At 49.3% G+C, this 20049-nt stretch overlaps 1 protein-coding gene across 1 annotated transcript in view; it reads left to right on the forward strand.

Moving 5' to 3' along the window:
* The window catches only part of rimbp2b (RIMS binding protein 2b), a 183526-nt gene that overhangs the window by 146042 nt on the left and 17435 nt on the right, over positions 1–20049 (forward strand). Inside the window, exons 9-13 of the mRNA XM_052478748.1 lie at positions 758–968; positions 1700–1851; positions 3169–3248; positions 3745–3854; positions 4167–5462. Coding sequence (XP_052334708.1) covers positions 758–968; positions 1700–1851; positions 3169–3248; positions 3745–3854; positions 4167–5462 — 1849 coding nt within the window. The remainder of the gene's footprint in view (positions 1–757; positions 969–1699; positions 1852–3168; positions 3249–3744; positions 3855–4166; positions 5463–20049) is intronic.

The following is a 20049-nucleotide window of genomic DNA, read 5'->3' on the forward strand; positions in this document are numbered from 1 at the left end:
AGAAGGTCATGAGCTGGGCACATCTGGGGTTTCTGCTAGGCCTGCCCATGCTCCCACTGCACTGTGGTCTCCTATCAATGGGCCGGTGTGTTGTTACAGACACTATTTCACTGTAGACAGCCAAGGATTTGACTGCATGGTTCTATGATGTTTTGAATTGCTCTTGCCCCTCTTTTGTCAGCTTCGTAACTCATGATGATTCTTGCCTTTATTTTACTATCTCTGTTCAATGAAGTTGAGGAGCATTCCCCGCGCTTTGAACACAGTGCAACTTTTGGTATGCATACTTCCTCTTAGCAAGAGGCTGCTCTATAGGATAATGTGCATTAACTGTAGTCCTGCATGTGATCTGCTTACTGTCACTAGTTTAGGTTTTTATGACTGACCTGTATTTTGCCTGGTAGGAACTTTAAGACGTCAACTCCCTTTTCTCTGTAAGGAATGAAACCCACGTTTTTAAAGTCCAATATCTCATCCTACCTCTGTGTGTGTGTGTGTGTGTGTGTGTGTGTGTGTGTGTGTGTGTGTGTGTGTGTGTGTGTGTGTGTGTGTGTGTGTGTGTGTGTGTGTGTGTGTGTGTGTGTGTGTGTGTGTGTGTGTGTGTGTGTGTGTGTGTGTGTGTGTATTTAGACAAGTATACCGATTCTTCCCCTTCTCTCACTTTCTTTCCTTCTGTTACTTTCTCTTTTGTCTCTCTCTCCCTCTTTCTCCCTCTTTCTCCCTCTTTCTTTCTCTCTAATTCGCTCTCTGTCGCCAGGCAAAAGTCCGAGAGCTGGAGGAGAAATGTCGGACACAGAGTGAGCAGTTCAACCTCCTGTCCAAAGAGCTGGAGAAGTTCCGGCTACAGACTGGAAAGTTTGATATCCTTGGCAGTGGCACCGATCCCTTAACAGCGGGTGAAACCCCCGGATCTCCCAACAAATCCCTCTCCCAGCTCCTCAACGGGCTGGCTGCCCCCACAGTGAAAGGTTAGAGGAATCCCAGAAGAACGTTGTTTCAGCTTGCCTGTGTACTGTACGTCATAGACCACAGCCCATATAGACGGCAATATAACCGTGGTTTCAGTTATCTGAGAGCTGTATGTGAGAGGAACAGTCAAATCAGACGATGGGAACAGTAGAGCAGAACAACTCCAGAGTGCATTTTAAATAAACAACCCAGTAGTATGAAGATGGAAAGAGAAACGTGCAGCTGCGACTGAAATTGGAGATCTGGAAGGCAACGCTTGTGACGTACATGGATGAACATCGAGCAAGTAATGAAATAATCAATCACGATACTGTGTGACATAGCCTTTAACACAGCTTGGCAAATGCTCGTTGTTAACTTAAATAAGTAAATACATGCCAATAATACTGACCTTTTACGTGGGGCCGGTGCCTGGGATCTGACTCTCCTGATTACATAAGGATCTGTATTTTAGACCATGTTTTTTAGAACACTAATGCAATTATGATTCTGTGGTTTCTTGCAATGTTATACGGTGTCATGTATTACATGTGTAGGTATCTTATCAAATGAAGTATGGATGATGAATGGCGATGATGACAAATTACCATCACATGATGAAAAGGAGAACTAATAGCGATATATAGCACTCCATTTTGGACATTACTAATACTACTCACAGATAGAAGTATGATTTTAGTAGGCGCGGTCATGTGTCAGATCGTAGCTGTTCCTTTTTTTTGCCCCCCAGGCAATGAGAGTCCGCTGAACAGATCTGTGATCTCTGAGTTCATCCGACCGCTCCAGATCAGTGGGGACAAGCCGGAGCTCCTGTCTGTAAAGCCAACATTCCTCACCCGCAGCAGCCAAGCTGAGAGCTCCCAGCGGGCCCTCCTCACTGAGGTGGGCCCTACTAGGTCCCCTACTAACAGCGTCCATCTGCATGTCCCTCCCTCCGCTCATTCGAACTCAAACTAACCACTCATTCAGTGTCTGACATGTTAAGCCTCTGACATGAAATATGCTGTTATTGAAATAGGAGAGTGCGTGGATGGCCCTGCTTGAATGGGCCTAATGGGGATGGACCTAAATAGTTTGCTTGCTCTTTCAAACGACCCCTCTGAAGATGTTAAAGAATGTATTACACTAATGTTACAGAATTACAGCATCTATTACATGTTTGCAAAATTGCTTCCTGTTATGAAAGTGTAAGCTGAAGTCCCGCTCCAGTCGAGAGGGAGGTCTGAGGAAACAGTGAGGCTGGACTGAGGAAGCAGAGAGGCAGGACTGAGGAAGCAGTGAGGCAGGACTGAGGAAGCAGTGAGGCAGGACTGAGGAAGCAGTGAGGCAGGACTGAGGAAGCAGTGAGGCAGGACTGAGGAAGCAGAGAGGCAGGACTGAGGAAGCAGTGAGGCAGGACTGAGGAAGCAGTGAGGCAGGACTGAGGAAGCAGTGAGGCAGGACTGAGGAAGCAGTGAGGCAGGACTGAGGAAGCAGTGAGGCAGGACTGAGGAAGCAGTGAGGCAGGACTGAGGAAGCAGAGAGGCAGGACTGAGGAAGCAGTGAGGCAGGACTGAGGAAGCAGAGAGGCAGGACTGAGGAAACAGTGAGGCAGGACTGAGGAAGCAGTGAGGCAGGACTGAGGAAGCAGTGAGGCAGGACTGAGGAAGCAGTGAGGCAGGACTGAGGAAGCAGTGAGGCAGGACTGAGGAAGCAGTGAGGCAGGACTGAGGAAGCAGTGAGGCAGGACTGAGGAAGCAGTGAGGCAGGACTGAGGAAGCAGTGAGGCAGGACTGACGAAGCAGTGAGGCAGGACTGAGGAAGCAGTGAGGCAGGACTGAGGAAGCAGTGAGGCTGGACTGAGGAAGCAGTGAGGCAGGACTGAAGAAGCAGTGAGGCAGGACTGAGGAAACAGTGAGGCAGGACTGAGGAAACAGTGAGGCAGAGAGGATGGGGTGTGAAATGGCCGATCTGTTGACTTTTACTCTCCTCTGCTGGGAGGACTGGCAGGTTTACACAGTGTTTAAAGGAGAAGATTATAGTCTCAGCTATCATGAAAGGCCAAATCAGTCTCACTGATTTCCACAATAGAGAGCATAACATGTATTTAAATTGCATAAGGAAAACCTAGGGTCATACTAAGAAAATAATATGATAAGTGAGAAAAGAAATCTTATTATATTTGGCTGTTACATCCCTCAAGGTCTGCTCTCTCACCAGATGGACAAAGAACTAAGCTCAACGACTAGGACCAAGAAGAGGTTCACAGGCAAGGTCCGTCTGTGCGTCGCCCGGTACAGGTGAGAGGAGGGAGCTGCTTTGAGATGCCCTACACTACAGTGTCATATAAAAATGCATCCCTGCTCAGCCCATTTCAACAGTGTGTCCCACTGAGGTTTGAACTCACCTCTTAATAAGGATGCCGTGCTCTGCTCTCACCAAAGAAAATTAATTGGCAGCAGAACAAATTGGAATCCCCCAGAACAAAGGCAAATACATGAATGAAACCCAGTGCTGTCCACCCACGCTGCTTCTCTCTTTTAGTATGTTGGAAAATGTTATATTTTGCATTTGTTTTTTTAATGCAGCTTTCAGTAATTCCCCTTTCACAGAGTCACATACAGGTACTGCAGGGTTTGTGGCAAAAATGAAGACTGTGCTTGGATTTGAACCTGAATTCATCATCTAGCTTGAGATAATTTGCCTGAGATATTTCCACTTGTGTTGGGTTCAGAGGAGCAACACAGTGAGTTCATCAGTTTGACTCTATTGCACTCTGCTCTTTATTTCCCCTAGTTATAACCCCTGTGATGGGCCCAATGAGCATCCTGAGGCAGAGCTCCCCCTGGTGGCAGGGAAGTACCTCTACGTTTATGGCACCATGGATGATGACGGCTTCTATGAAGGTCTGACATCGCACTGTATTTTACCCTCTCTTGGTTAGAAACCGATCCACATGATTTAAAAATAATAATAATAATTTCAGAACAGAAGGATGTTGCTAAGAGACGGCATGGATTATGGTATGTATTTACTGTAAGGGTATTAGATGAGACGAGGATTAGGCAGTTGTGGATCAATCAGTGCTAATATGGCTTTTACGATTGTTATCTCCTCTTCACTGTACTGTGAGTGTTGTTGTCAATACTACTTACTGCTCTTCACAGTGAGTGTTGTTGTCAATACTACTTACTGCTCTGTCTCTCTCTGTTCCTCAGGAGAGCTGCTGGATGGACAGCAGGGCCTCGTCCCTTCCAATTTTGTGGACTTTGTTAAGGATGAGGAGATGCCCTCTGCTCAGCACAGGGATGGGGCCAAAGAGTCAGGCTACCTCAGTAGTAACCACAGCAGCCTGGGCTCCACAGGGCTGGGCAGCATGTGCCTGAGCAGCATCAGCAGCCTGCTGTCTGACAGTAAGCTGGACCTGGAGACCAGCCTGGAGAGAAACCTGGAGAGAAACCTGGGGAGCAACCTCAGTTCCACTTTGGGTTCCACTCACTGTTCCACTCTTGGCAGCCACATGGGTTCCACTCACGGTTCCACTCTGGGCAGCCACATGGGCTCCACTCTGGGCAGCCACATGGGTTCCACTCTGGGCAGCCACATGAGTTCCACCCACGGTTCCACTCTGGGTTCCACTCACTGTTCCACTCTGGGTTCCACTCACGGTTCCACTCTAGGCAACCACATGGGTTCCACTCTGGGTTCCACTCACTGTTCCACTCTGGGTTCCACTCACGGTTCCACTCTAGGCAACCACATGGGTTCCACTCTGGGTTCCAGTCACGGTTCCAGTCACGGTTCCACTGGCCTGGGTTCCAGTCTGAGCAGCACTCTGACTAGCCTGGGCAGCAGCAGCCTGGGCATGGACTTTCTGGGCTCCATGGGTTCCTGCAGTAACGGGACAGGGACCCTGGATGTCAGCATTGACGAGATTGGTGAAAACATCGTGCCTTACCCTCGCCGCATCAATCTGATCAAACAGCTGGCCAAGAGTGTGATCGTGTGCTGGGACCCACCGGTGGTGCCACCCGGCTGGGGCTCCATCAGTGGCTACAACGTCCTGGTGGACAAGGAGGTGAGGATGAGCGTGCCTTTTGGAGGCAGGACAAAGTCGCTTGTTGAAAAGCTGAACCTGGCCACCAACACGTACCGCATCTCGGTGCAGAGCATCACGGAGCAAGGCCTGTCTGACGAGCTACGCTGCACTCTGCTGGTGGGGAGGGACGTGGTGGTGGCTCCTTACTACCTGAGGGTGGACAGCATCACACAGACCTCTGCTGAGCTTTCCTGGCAGCCTAGCAACAGCAACTACAGCCACACCATCTTCCTGAACGACGCTGAGTATGACATGGTGAAGGCAGGGGCCTACAAGTACCAGTTCTTCCAACTGAAGCCCATGACCGTTTACAAGGTGAAGGCTGTGGCGCGGACACACCAGATGCCTTGGCAGCTGCCCTTGGAGCACAGGGACAAGAGGGAGATCTCTGTGGAGTTCTGCACCCAACCTGCAGGTCAGCCCTCCTACTACCTCTCCCCCATCATTAAAACCCAAACCTAGTCATCGGGTGACATTTTGCATAATTGTAAGAATTGCTTGGTGTAATGGATAGGTGTGTTGATGGATCGGTCTGCTTTCAGAGGTGTACTCAGCATAACTGGCCTGGTTGTTTGTCTCTTCATGGGGTATTGAGGAGGCTGTGCAAGTGTAGCTAGTTCCTGCTTCTTCTGCTGCCTTTTGTATATCCAGCCTGAGTTCTCCTGCTCTCAAAACCATTTCTGTCTGGAAAGCATCTGGCAATTTCGGGTAAACACAGCAATCTATTTACTGTAGCTCTGACAAGCTTTGAGGCCATTATATTTACAGCCTTGTACCTGACAGACATCAAAAGGCTCACTTTCATTTTTCTGTCACTTTTTTGGGATTGCCCTCAAGGATTTGTATGCGCTGGCTTTGAGAATGATGAGATGCACATGCTAAAGATGGAGGGAGAAACAAAGTGTGATGTATAGACGTCCAGGAAGCGTTTGCCGCAGGAGGCTGCATATCATCAGTGGACGAGAGAAAACCGATTTGGGAGGGAAACTCTAGATGCCTAATCGGTGTAAATAGTGTGTTCTGTAGCTCTATGGGATTGGTCCCTTGAGACCACCCTCTTGCTGAGAGAGAGAAGGACTCTTCCTGCTAGGCTTTCAATTTATAAGAGAATCACTTTACAACCACCTAAGAAGAACACTACCAATGATTTCCCTCTGTCTGGACTTAATCAATAATCAGTAATCAATCCTACTGAAAAAAGACTGAGTGTGTCTAAAATAGTGATCAACTGAAGAACAAGCTTGCTAAATCCAACTGTACATTTTTGCAATCCTGAAATGAATTGAGCTGACTTATTGTACTGTCTAGCCATGCTGAGTGTGTTGTAGGTTGGTTATTAGGAAGAGGAGGATAAGGTGTGAGGGAGGCGACAGGACAGGAAGGACAGCTGTACTAGGAGCTGTGTGTGTGTGTGTGTGTGTGTGTGTGTGTGTGTGTGTGTGTGTGTGTGTGTGTGTGTGTGTGTGTGTGTGTGTGTGTGTGTGTGTGTGTGTGTGTGTGTGTGTGTGTGTGTGTGTGTGTGTGTGAAGACAGCTGCAGCATGGGAGGGGGGCTTATTGCCTGTGAACACAGTGGGCCTTCACCTCACAATGTGATGGTGGTGCTTGATAAGATAAAGACAGCATTTGAGAGGCTTTCAATTACTGCGGATTGATCTTGTTCCTGAGGATCACTAAGGTCACCAGTTACATGATCCACTTTGTGCTCTCTGCCGTGACATAAGGTACTACAGTCCTCTTTCCGTGGATGGATGTGATGCCATCGTCCCACCTTTGTCTTTATGTTCAGCCATTTCCATTGCAACACTGGAGGTTGGAACATGTTGGAATCAATAATAATGTCTGTCCACAGTGTGACTGGGCGTGAGCTCATCACATGGTCCGTTAAACTCGATGAACTCAGAGAGTCACCTGGAGCAGACTGTCTCAGCATCAGCCTCTAACACTAGTGTCTAGGAGGTTGGTTCTATACATGGAGTTGTTCTCTTCAAAAGTACTCTGTGTGTTGACTTTTGTTACGCTGTTGTATTTCAGTGTAATGCATGTTGAGGTCTAACCAGGACCACTGCTTAACCAGAGATGGTTAGAAATAAGTGGGTGTATCATTGCAATCTAACTGTCATACAAGGGTTGTTCATCTTAGTTGTTTTTCTCTGCATGAATGTACGTAGATGGATGGGCTACACTGACAGGATGTAAATGCACATTTGAGCTCTCACCGATACTCATGATTTATAATAGTCACAGTTTAATGACTAGAATAGCTGAACGCTCAGAATGTCTACTGCAGAAAGGGGTGTACAAGGTAGGTATATATCTTATGACACTCATCTAGTGGAGAGATGTGATTTAGGATGTATTGACACACATTATCAGACTGTGCTCTTCACTGCTCTGCATTTCACTGCTCTGCTCTTCACTGCTCTGCATTTCACTGCTCTGCTCTTCACTGCTCTGCATTTCACTGCCCTTCACTGCTCTGCACTTCACTGCTCTGCCCTGTACTGCTCTGCCCTTTACTGCTCTTCACTGCTCTGCACTTCACTGCTCTGCCCTTTACTGCTCTGCTCTGCCCTTTACTGCTCTGCCCTTTACTGCTCTGCTCTGCCCTTTACTGCTCTGCCCTTTACTGCTCTGCTCTGCCCTTTACTGCTCTGCCCTTTACTGCTCTGCCCTTTACTGCTCTGCCCTTTACTGCTCTGCCCTTTACTACTGTGCCCTTTACTGCTCTGCCCGTTACTGCTCTGCTCTGCCCTTTACTGCTCTGCCCTTTACTGCTCTGCTCTGCCCTTTACTGCTCTGCTCTGCCCTTTACTGCTCTGCTCTGCCCTTTACTGCTCTGCTCTGCCCTTTACTGCTCTGCCCTTTACTGCTCTGCTCTGCCCTTTACTGCTCTGCTCTGCCCTTTACTGCTCTGCCCTTTACTGCTCTGCCCTTTACTGCTCTGCCCTTTACTGCTCTGCCCTTTACTGCTCTGCCCTTTACTGCTCTGCCCTTTACTGCTCTACCCTTTACTGCTCTGCCCTTTACTGCTCTGCTCTGCCCTTTACTGCTCTGCCCTTCACTGCTTTGCCCTTTACTGCTCTGCCCTTTACTGCTCTGCCCTTCACTGCTCTGCCCTTTACTGCTCTGCCCTTCACTGCTCTGCCCTTCACTGCTCTGCTCTGCCCTTTACTGCTCTGCTCTGCACTTTACTGCTCTGCCCTTTACTGCTCTGCTCTGCCCTTTACTGCTCTGCTCTGCCCTTTACTGCTCTGCTCTGCCCTTTACTGCTCTGCTCTGCCCTTTACTGCTCTGCCCTTTTTCTGCCCTTTACTGCTCTGCCCTTTACTGCTCTGCCCTTTACTGCTCTGCTCTGCCCTTTACTGCTCTGCCCTTTACTGCTCTGCCCTTTACTGCTCTGCCCTTTACTGCTCTGCCCTTTACTGCTCTGCCCTTTACTGCTCTGCCCTTTACTGCTCTGCCCTTTACTGCTCTGCTCTGCCCTTTACTGCTCTGCCCTTCACTGCTTTGCCCTTTACTGCTCTGCCCTTTACTGCTCTGCCCTTCACTGCTCTGCCCTTTACTGCTCTGCCCTTCACTGCTCTGCCCTTCACTGCTCTGCTCTGCCCTTTACTGCTCTGCTCTGCACTTTACTGCGCTGCCCTTTACTGCTCTGCTCTGCCCTTTACTGCTCTGCTCTGCCCTTTACTGCTCTGCTCTGCCCTTTACTGCTCTGCTCTGCCCTTTACTGCTCTGCCCTTTACTGCTCTGCTCTGCCCTTTACTGCTCTGCCCTTTACTGCTCTGCCCTTTACTGCTCTGCCCTTTACTGCTCTGCCCTTTACTGCTCTGCTCTGCCCTTTACTGCTCTGCCCTTTACTGCTCTGCTCTGCCCTTTACTGCTCTGCCCTTCACTGCTCTGGCCTTCACTGCTCTGCTCTCCACTGCTCTGCACTTCACTGCTCTTCACTGCTCTGCACTTCACTGCTCTGCCTTTCACTGCTCTGTTGTTCACTGCTCTGCTCTTCACTGATCTGCTCTTCACTGATCTGCTCTTGACTGCTCTTCTCTTCACTGCTCTGCTCTGCTCTTCACTGCTCTTCACTGCTCTGCTCTTCATTGCTCTGCTCTGCTCTTCACTGCTCTGCTCTTCACTGCTCTGCCTTTCACTTCACTGCTCTGCTCTTCACTGCTCTGCCTTTCACTTCACTGCTCTGCTCTTCACTGCTCTGCCCTTCACTGCTCTGCTCTTCACTTCACTGCTCTGCTCTTCACTGCTCTGCCTTTCACTTCACTGCTCTGCTCTTCATTGCTCTGCCCTTCACTGCTCTGCTCTTCACTGCTCTGCTCTTCACTGCTCTGCTCTTCACTGCTCTGCCCTTTACTGCTCTGCCCTTTACTGCTCTGCTCTGCCCTTTACTGCTCTGCCCTTTACTGCTCTGCCCTTTACTGCTCTGCCCTTTACTGCTCTGCTCTGCCCTTTACTGCTCTGCCCTTCACTGCTCTGCCCTTCACTGCTCTGCCCTTTACTGCTCTGCCCTTTACTGCTCTGCCCTTCACTGCTCTGCCCTTCACTGCTCTGCCCTTCACTGCACTGCCCTTTACTGCTCTGCCCTTCACTGCTCTGCCCTTTACTGCTCTGCCCTTTACTGCTCTGCCCTTTACTGCTCTGCCCTTCACTGCTCTGCCCTTCACTGCTCTGCCCTTCACTGCTCTGCCCTTCACTGCTCTGCTCTTCACTGCTCTTCTCTTCACTGCTCTGCCTTTCACTTCACTGCTTTGCTCTTCACTGCTCTGCCTTTCACTTCACTGCTCTGCTCTTCATTGCTCTGCCCTTCACTGCTCTGCTCTTCACTGCTCTGCTCTTCACTGCTCTGCCCATTACTGCTCTGCCCATTACTGCTCTGCCCTTTACTGCTCTGCCCTTTACTGCTCTGCTCTGCCCTTTACTGCTCTGCCCTTTACTGCTCTGCCCTTTACTGCTCTGCCCTTTACTGTTCTGCCCTTCACTGCTCTGCCCTTTACTGCTCTGCCCTTTACTGCTCTGCTCTGCTCTGCCCTTTACTGCTCTGCCCTTTACTGCTCTGCCCTATACTGCTCTGCCCTTCACTGCTCTGCCCTTTACTGCTCTGCCCTTTACTGCTCTGCTATGCCCTTTACTGCTCTGCCCTTCACTGCTCTGCCCTTTACTGCTCTGCCCTTTACTGCTCTGCCCTTTACTGCTCTGCCCTTTACTGCTCTGCCCTTTACTGCTCTGCCCATTACTGCTCTGCCCTTTACTGCTCTGCTCTGCCCTTTACTGCTCTGCCCTTTACTGCTCTGCTCTGCCCTTTACTGCTCTACCCTTCACTGCTCTGGCCTTCACTGCTCTGCTCTTCACTGCTTTGCACTTCACTGCTCTTCACTGCTCTGCACTTCACTGCTCTGCACTTCACTGCTCCTCACTGCTCTGCCTTTCACTTCACTGCTTTGCTCTTCACTGCTCTGCCTTTCACTTCACTGCTCTGCTCTTCATTGCTCTGCCCTTCACTGCTCTGCTCTTCACTGCTCTGCTCTTCACTGCTCTGCCCATTACTGCTCTGCCCTTTACTGCTCTGCCCTTTACTGCTCTGCTCTGCCCTTTACTGCTCTGCCCTTTACTGTTCTGCTCTTCACTGCTCTGCCCTTTACTGCTCTGCTCTGCTCTGCCCTTTACTGCTCTGCCCTATACTGCTCTGCCCTTCACTGCTCTGCCCTTTACTGCTCTGCCCTTTACTGCTCTGCTATGCCCTTTACTGCTCTGCCCTTCACTGCTCTGCCCTTTACTGCTCTGCCCTTTACTGCTCTGCCCTTTACTGCTCTGCCCTTTACTGCTCTGCCCTTTACTGCTCTGCCCTTTACTGCTCTGCTCTGCCCTTTACTGCTCTGCCCTTTACTGCTCTGCTCTGCCCTTTACTGCTCTACCCTTCACTGCTCTGGCCTTCACTGCTCTGCTCTTCACTGCTTTGCACTTCACTGCTCTTCACTGCTCTGCACTTCACTGCTCTGCACTTCACTGCTCTTCACTGCTCTGCCTTTCACTGCTCTGCTCTTCACTGCTCTGCTCTTCACTGCTCTGCTCTTCACTGCTCTGCTCTTCACTACTCTTCTCTTCACTGCTCTGCTCTGCTCTTCACTGCTCTGCTCTACACTGCTCTGCTCTTCATTGCTCTGCTCTTCACTGCTCTGCCTTTCACTTCACTGCTTTGCTCTTCACTGCTCTGCCTTTCACTTCACTGCTCTGCTCTTCACTGCTCTGCCTTTCACTTCACTGCTCTGCTCTTCATTGCTCTGCCCTTCACTGCTCTGCTCTTCACTGCTCTGCCTTTCACTTCACTGCTCTGCCCTTTACTGCTCTGCTCTGCCCTTTACTGCTCTGCTCTGCCCTTCACTGCTCTGCCCTTCACTGCTCTGCCCTTCACTGCTCTGCTCTTCACTGCTCTGCCCTTCACTTCACTGCTTTGCTCTTCACTGCTCTGCCTTTCACTTCACTGCTCTGCTCTTCATTGCTCTGCCCTTCACTGCTCTGCCCTTTACTGCTCTGCTCTGCCCTTTACTGCTCTGCCCTTTACTGCTCTGCCCTTTACCGTTCTGCCCTTCACTGCTCTGCCCTTTACTGCTCTGCCCTTTACTGCTCTGCTCTGCTCTGCCCTTTACTGCTCTGCCCTATACTGCTCAGCCCTTCACTGCTCTGACCCTTTACTGCTCTGCCCTTTACTGCTCTGCTCTGCCCTTTACTGCTCTGCCCTTCACTGCTCTGCCCTTTACTGCTCTGCACTTTACTGCTCTGCCCTTTACTGCTCTGCCCTTTACTGCTCTGCCCTTTACTGCTCTGCCCTTTACTGCTCTGCCCGTTACTGCTCTGCCCTTTACTGCTCTGCTCTGCCCTTTACTGCTCTGCCCTTCACTGCTCTGCTCTGCCCTTTACTGCTCTGCTCTGCCCTTTACTGCTCTGCCCTTCACTGCTCTGGCCTTCACTGCTCTGCTCTTCACTGCTTTGCACTTCACTGCTTTGCACTTCACTGCTCTTCACTGCTCTGCACTTCACTGCTCTGCACTTCACTGCTCTTCACTGCTCTGCCTTTCACTGCTCTGCTCTTCACTGCTCTGCTCTTCACTGCTCTGCTCTTCACTGCTCTGCTCTTCACTACTCTTCTCTTCACTGCTCTGCTCTGCTTTTCACTGCTCTGCTCTTCACTGCTCTGCTCTACACTGCTCTGCTCTTCATTGCTCTGCTCTGCTCTGCTCTTCACTGCTCTGCTCTTCACTGCTCTGCCTTTCACTTCACTGCTCTGCTCTTCACTGCTCTGCCTTTCACTTCACTGCTCTGCCCTTCACTGCTCTGCCTTTCACTTCACTGCTCTGCTCTTCATTGCTCTGCCCTTCACTGCTCTGCTCTTCACTGCTCTGCCTTTCACTTCACTGCTCTGCCCTTTACTGCTCTGCTCTGCCCTTTACTGCTCTGCTCTGCCCTTTACTGCTCTGCCCTTCACTGCTCTGCCCTTTACTGCTCTGCCCTTTACTGCTCTGCCCTTTACTGCTCTGCTCTTCACTGCTCTGCTCTTCACTGCTCTGCCTTTCACTTCACTGCTTTGCTCTTCACTGCTCTGCCTTTCACTTCACTGCTCTGCTCTTCACTGCTCTGCCTTTCACTTCACTGCTCTGCTCTTCACTGCTCTGCCCTTCACTGCTCTGCTCTTCACTGCTCTGCTCTTCACTGCTCTGCCCTTTACTGCTCTGCCCTTTACTGCTCTGCCCTTTTGCTCTGCTTTCTCCTTTCTGCCCTTTACTGCTCTGCTCCTTTACTGCTCTGCCCTTTACTGCTCTGCCCTTCACTGCTCTGCCCTTCACTGCTCTGCCCTTTACTGCTCTGCCCTTTACTGCTCTGCTCTGCTCTGCCCTTTACTGCTCTGCCCTTTACTGCTCTGCCCTTCACTGCTCTGCCCTTCACTGCTCTGCCCTTTACTGCTCTGCCCTTTACTGCTCTGCTCTGCTCTGCCCTTTACTGCTCTGCCCTTCACTGCTCTGCCCTTTACTTCTCTGCCCTTTACTGCACTGCCCTTTACTGCTCTGCCCTTTACTGCTCTGCCCTTTACTGCTCTGCTCTGCTCTGCCCTTTACTGCTCTGCTCTTCACTGCTCTGCTCTGCTCTTCACTGCTCTGCTCTTCACTGCTCTGCCTTTCACTTCACTGCTCTGCTGTTTCACTGCTCTGCCTTTCACTTCACTGCTCTGCTCTTCTCTGCTCTGCTCTGCTCTTCACTGCTCTGCCTTTCACTTCACTGCTCTGCACTTCACTGCTCTTCACTGCTCTGCACTTCACTGCTCTGCACATCACTGCTCTTCACTGCTCTGCCTTTCACTGCTCTGCTCTTCACTGCTCTGCTCTGCTCTTCACTGCTATGCTCTTCACTGCTCTGCTCTTCACTGCTCTGCTCTGCTCTTCACTGCTCTGCTCTGCTCTTCACTGCTCTGCCTTTCACTTCACTGCTTTGCTCTTCACTGCTCTGCCTTTCACTGCTCTGCTCTTCACTGCTCTGCCTTTCACTTCACTGCTCTGCTCTTCATTGCTCTGCCCTTCACTGCTCTGCTCTTCACTGCTCTGCCTTTCACTTCACTGCTCTGCCCTTCACTGCTCTGCCTTTCACTTCACTGCTCTGCCTTTCACTTCACTGCTCTGCTCTTCACTGCTCTGCCTTTCACTTCACTGCTCTGCTCTTCATTGCTCTGCCCTTCACTGCTCTGTTCTTCACTGCTCTGCATTTCACTGCTCTGCTCTTCACTGCTCTGCTTTTCACTGCTCTGCCTTTCACTGCTCTGCTCTTCACTGCTCTGCTCTTCACTGCTCTGCTCTTTACTGCTCTGCCCTTTACTGCTCTGCTCTTCACTGCTCTGCTCTTCACTGCTCTACTATTCACAGCTTTGCTATTCATTGCTCTGCTCTTCACTTCTCTGCTCTTCACTGCTCTACTATTCACAGCTCTGCTATTCATTGCTCTGCTCTGCTCTTCACTGCTCTGCCTTTCACTTCACTGCTCTTCACTGCTCTGCTCTTCACTGCTCTGCACTTCACTGCTCTGCTCTTCACTGCTCTGCTCTTCACTGCTCTGCTCTTTACTGCTCTGCCCTTTACTGCTCTGCTCTTCACTGCTCTGCTCTTCACTGCTCTACTATTCACAGCTTTGCTATTCATTGCTCTGCTCTTCACTTCTCTGCTCTTCACTGCTCTACTATTCACAGCTCTGCTATTCATTGCTCTGCTCTTCACTGCTCTGCTCTTCACTGCTCTGCTCTTTACTGCTCTGCCCTTTACTGCTCTGCTCTTCACTGCTCTGCTCTTCACTGCTCTACTATTCACAGCTTTGCTATTCATTGCTCTGCCCTTCACTTCTCTGCTCTTCACTGCTCTTCACTGCTCTACTATTCACAGCTCTGCTATTCATTGCTCTGCTCTTCACTGCTCTGATTTTCACTGCTTTTCACTGCTCTGCCCTTTGCTGCTCTGCTCTTCACTGCTCTACTATTCACAGCTCTACTATTCATTGCTCTGCTCTTCACTGCTCTGATTTTCACTGCTTTTCACTGCTCTGCCCTTTGCTGCTCTGCTCTTCACTGCTCTACTATTCACAGCTCTACTATTCATTGCTCTGCTCTTCACTGCTCTGATTTTCACTGCTTTTCACTGCTCTGCTCTGCACTTCACTGCTTTTCTCTGCCCTTCACTGCCCTTCACTGCTCTGCTCTTCAAGGCTCTGCTCTGCCCTTCAGGGCTCTGTTCTGCTCTTCAAGGCTCTGTTCTGCCCTTCAAGGCTCTGTTCTGCCCTTCAAGGCTCCCTTCACGGCTCCCTTCACTACTCTGCACTTCACTGCTCTGCTCTGCCCTTCACTGTTCTGCCCTTCAATGCTCTGTTCTGCCCTTCAAGGCGCTGTTCTGCCCTTCAAGGCTCTGTTCTGCCCTTCAAGGCTCTGTTCTGCCCTTCACTACTCTGCACTTCACTGCTCTGCTCTGCCCTTCACTGCTCTGCACTTCACTGCTCTGCCCTTCTTTGCTCTGCCCTTCACTGCTCTGCACTTCACTGCTCTGCCCTTCTTTGCTCTGCCCTTCACTGCTCTGCAATTCACTGCTCTGCCCTTCACTGCTCTGCACTTCACTGCTCTGCCCTTCACTGCTCTGCAATTCACTGCTCTGCCCTTCACTGCTCTGCACTTCACTGCTCTGCACTTCACTGCTCTGCCCTTCTTTGCTCTGCCCTTCACTGCTCTGCAATTCACTGCTCTGCACTTCACTGCTCTGCCCTTCTTTGCTCTGCCCTTCACTGCTCTGCACTTCACTGCTCTGCCCTTCACTGCTCTGCTCTGCATTTCACTGCTCTACTATTCACTTCACTGCCCCTGCTCTGCCCTGCCCTTCACTGCTCTGCACTTCACTCTTCTGCTCTGGGATAGATGGTACTGAATGGGCAGCTGACTACATCTGCTGCCTCTGTAGGAGTGTGCGCATGTGTGTGCATGCCTGTGCGCACACGCATTTGTGTGTCAATGTCTGCGGGGCACTGTCAGCTCAGTACAGATGGGTCATGTTGGTTAGCACACAGCAGAGGTAGACGGACTGTGAAAACCAACTTGACTGCTCTGAGGAATAAACTATCAAAAGTATGTGGACATACCTTCAAATAAGTGGATTCAGCTAATTCAGCCACACCCGTTGCTCACAGAGTTATACAATCGAGCACACAGCCATGCAATCTTCATAGACAAATATTGACAGTAGAATGTCTGTACTGAAGCGCTCAGTGACTTTCAAAGTGACACCTTTCAACAAGTCAGTAAAAATGTGTCAACTGTGCTGTCAATTGTGCTGTTGTCAAGTGGAAACGTCTAGAATCAACAACGGCTCAGCCGCGAAGTGGTAGACGACACAAGCTCACAGAGCGGGACTGCCGAGTGCTGAAGCTTGTGGGGCCTAAAAATCAGCTTTCCTCGGTTGCAACTCTCACTACCGAGTTCCAAACTGCCTCTGGAAGCAATATCGACACAAGAACTGTTCGTCGGGAGCTTCATGAAATGGGCTTCCATGGCTGAGCAGCCACACAGAAGCCTAAGATCACAATGCGCCGATGCCAAGCGTCGGCTGGAATGGTGTAAAGCTTGTCGCCACTGGACCCTGGAGCAGTAGAAACTCGTTCTCTGGACTGATGAATCACGCGTCATTGTCTGGTAGTCCGACGGACAAATCTGGGTTTGGCGCATGCCAGGAGAACGCTACCTGTGTCAACTGTAAAGTTTGGTGGAGGAGGAATAATGGTCTGGGGCTGTTTTTCATGGTTCGGGCTAGGCCTCTTAATTCCAGTGAAGGATATCTTAACGCTACAGCATACAATGACATTCTAGACGATTCTGTGCTTTTAACTTTGTGGCAAAAATTTGGGGAAGGCCCCTTCCTGTGTCATTATGACAATGCCCCTGTGCACAAAGCGAGGTCCATAAAGAAATGGTTTGTTGAGATCAGTGTGGAAGAACTTGACTGGCCTGCACAGAGCCTTGACCTCAACCCCATTGAACACTTTTGGGATTAATTGAAACGCAGACTGTGAGCCTGGCCAAATTGCCCAACAGTCCCTGCATCAATGTTCCAACATCTAGTGCAAAACCTTCCCAGAAAAGTGGAGGATGTTATAGCAGCAAACAGAAATACAATGGTTCATTTGATCAGTCTAAAACTTTGCACACACACTGCTGCCGTCTAGTGGCCAAAATCTAAATTGCACCTTATCTGGAATAATACATTATGGCCTTTCTCTTGCATTTCAAAGATTATGGTCCAAAAGAAATACAAAAGAATGGTTGTTTTTTTTCTTTGTATTATTTATTTGATATTTTACCAGATCTACTGTGTTATATTCTCCTACATTCCTTTCACATTTCCACAAACTTCAACGTGTTTCCTTTCAAATAGTACCAAGAATATGCATATCCTTGCTTCAGGGCCTGAGCTACAGGCAGTTAGATTTGGGTATGTAATTTTAGTCGAAAATTGAAAAAAAGGGGCTTAAGAGGTTTTAATTGCTTTTTTAACTAACAACCCACACAGGTGTCGTTCCTAAGATGGCACCAATAGATATGGCAGCGCTGCTTCTAGCTCCTAATCAACTTTGCAGTATTTCAGTTTTTGTGTTATTTCTGTATTGCCATATTACCTCCCAAGATAATTCTCTTTGGTTATAGTCACAGTCATGTATATTCCCCCAGAGGCCGATACCACAACGACCCTCAAAGAACTACACTGGACTTTATGCAAACTGGAAACCACACGTCCTGAGGCCACATTTATTGTAGCCGGGGATTTTAACAAAGCAAATTTGAGGAAAACGCTACCAAAGTTCTACTAACACATTTTACTGTAGTACTCGGTCTGGGAAAACATTGGACCACTGCTACTCAACCTTTCGAAATGCCTACCCCTCCCCCGCCCTCCCTTCGGCAAATCTGATCAGGACATTTTTCTTCTCCCTTCCTATAGGCAGAAACTCAAACAGAAAGTACCTGTGCTCAGGTCTATTCAACGGTGGTCTGACGAATCGGAATCCATGCTTCAAAATTGTTTTGGTCATGCGGACTGGGATATGTTCTGGGTAGCCTCTGAGAATAACATTGACGAATACACTGACACGGTGACTGAGTTCATCAGAAAGTGTATAGAGGATGTTGTACCCACTGTGTCTATTAAAACCTACCCAAACGAGAAACCATGGATAAATGGCATCATTCACGCAAAACTGAAAGCACAAACCACTGCATTTAACCATGGCAAGGTGACTGGGAATATAGCTGAATACAAACTGTGTATTTATTCCCTCTATAAGGCAGTCAAACAATTAAAACGCCAGTACAGTGACAAAGTGGAGTCGCAAATCAACGGCTCAGACACGAGAGGTATGTGGCAGGGTCACAGACGGACTAGAAAGGGAAAACCAGCCACGTCGTGGACACCGACATCTTGCTTCCAGACAAGCTAAACACCTTCTTTGCCTGCTTTGAGGATGACACAGTGCCACCGATGCAACCCACTACCAAGGACTGTGGGCTCTCCTTCTCCGTGGCTGACGTGAGTAAGACATTTAAGCATGTTAACCCTCACAAGGCTGCTGGCCCAGACTGCATCCCGAGCCGCGTTCTCAGAGCATGTACAAACCAGCTGGCTGGAGTGTTTATGGACATATTCAATCTCTCCCTATCTCAGTCTGCTGTCCCCACTTGCTTCAAGATGTCCACCATTGTTCCTGTACCCAAGAAAGCAAAGGTAACTGAATTAAATGTATATCGCCCCGTAGCACTCTCTTCTTTCAGCATGAAGAGCTTTGCGAGGCTAATTAAGGATCATATCACTTCGACCTTACCTGACACCCTAGACCCACTTCAATTTGCTTACCGCCCTAATAGATCTACAGACGATGCAATCGCCATTGCACTGCACCCTGCCCTATCCGTAGGGCGGTGCACAATTGGCCCAGCGTCGTCTGGGTTTGGCCGGGGTAGGCCGTCATTGTAAATAAGAATTTGTTCTTAACTGACATGCCTAGTTAAATAAAGGTATCCCATCTGGACAAGAGGAATACCTATGTAAGAATGCTGTTCATTGACTATAGCTCAGCATTCAACACCTTAGTTCCCTCTAAGCTCATCATTAAGCTTGGGGCCCTGGGTCTGAACCTTGCCCTGTGCAACTGGGTTCTGGACTTCCTGACAGGCCGTCCCCAGGTGGTGAAGGTAGGAAACAATACCTCCACTTCGGTGATCCTCAACACTGGGACCCCACAAGGGTGTGTTCTCAGCTCCGTACTGTACTCCCTGTTCACCCATGACTGCGTGGCCACACACGCCTCTAATTCAATAATCAAGATTGCAGAAGACACAACAGTAGTAGGCCTGATTACCAACAATGACGAGACACCCTACGGGGAGGAGGTGAGAGCCCTGGGAGAGTGGAGGCAGGAAATTAACCTCTCACTCAACGTCAACAAAACAAAAAAACAAAGGAGCTGATCATGGATTTCAGGAAACAGCAGAGGTAGCACGCCCCTATGCACATCGACGGGACCGCAGTGGAGAAGGTGGAAAGCTTTAAGTTCCTCAGTGTACACATCACTGACGATCTGAAATGGTCCACCCACACAGACAGTGTGATGAAGAAGGCGCAACAGCCCCTCTTCAACCTCAGGAGGCTGAAGAAATTTGGCTTGGCCCCTAAAACCCACACAAACCTTTACAGATGCACAATTGAAAGCATCCTGTCGGGCTGCCTGGTACGGCAACTGCACTGCCCTCAACCGCTGGGCTATCTAGAGGATGGTGTGGTCTGCCCAACGCATCACTAGGGGCAAACTAGCTGCCCTCAGGACACCTACAGCACCCGATGTCACAGGAAGTTCAAAAAGATCATCAAGGATGTTCACCCCGGTAGCATCCAGAATGCGAGATCAATACAGGTGCATCAAAGCTGGGACGGAGAGACTGAAAAACAGCTTGTTTACATAATGCTTTTCTCATCTCATATGTATATACTGTATTTTATTCTACTGTATTTTAGTCAATGCCACCCCGACATTGCTCAATCTAATATTTATATATTTCTTAATTCCATTCTTTTACTTAGAGATTTGTGTGTATTGTTGTGAATTGTTAGATATTACTGCACAGTTGGAGCTAGGAACATAAGCATTTCGCTACACCCGTAACAACAACTGCTAAATATGTGTGTGTGACCAATAAAATGTGATTTTATTTGAGGAAGCACCTGCTTTAATTAAATATACAGTGCTTTGTATCCCTCATTTACTCGTGTTTCCATTATGTTGGCAATTACCTGTACATACAATACACATCATATTGTTTCCTAATTTCCTCATTACACACTTTCGTTGCTTAAATAATCAAATTAAACATGAACTATTGAGTGCCTCTCAGGCATTGTATGGAATCAGGTCAAGACATTATTCTCCTTTAAT

The sequence above is a fragment of the Oncorhynchus keta genome, chromosome 25 (assembly GCF_023373465.1).
Source record: "Oncorhynchus keta strain PuntledgeMale-10-30-2019 chromosome 25, Oket_V2, whole genome shotgun sequence".
NCBI lineage: Eukaryota > Metazoa > Chordata > Actinopteri > Salmoniformes > Salmonidae > Oncorhynchus > Oncorhynchus keta.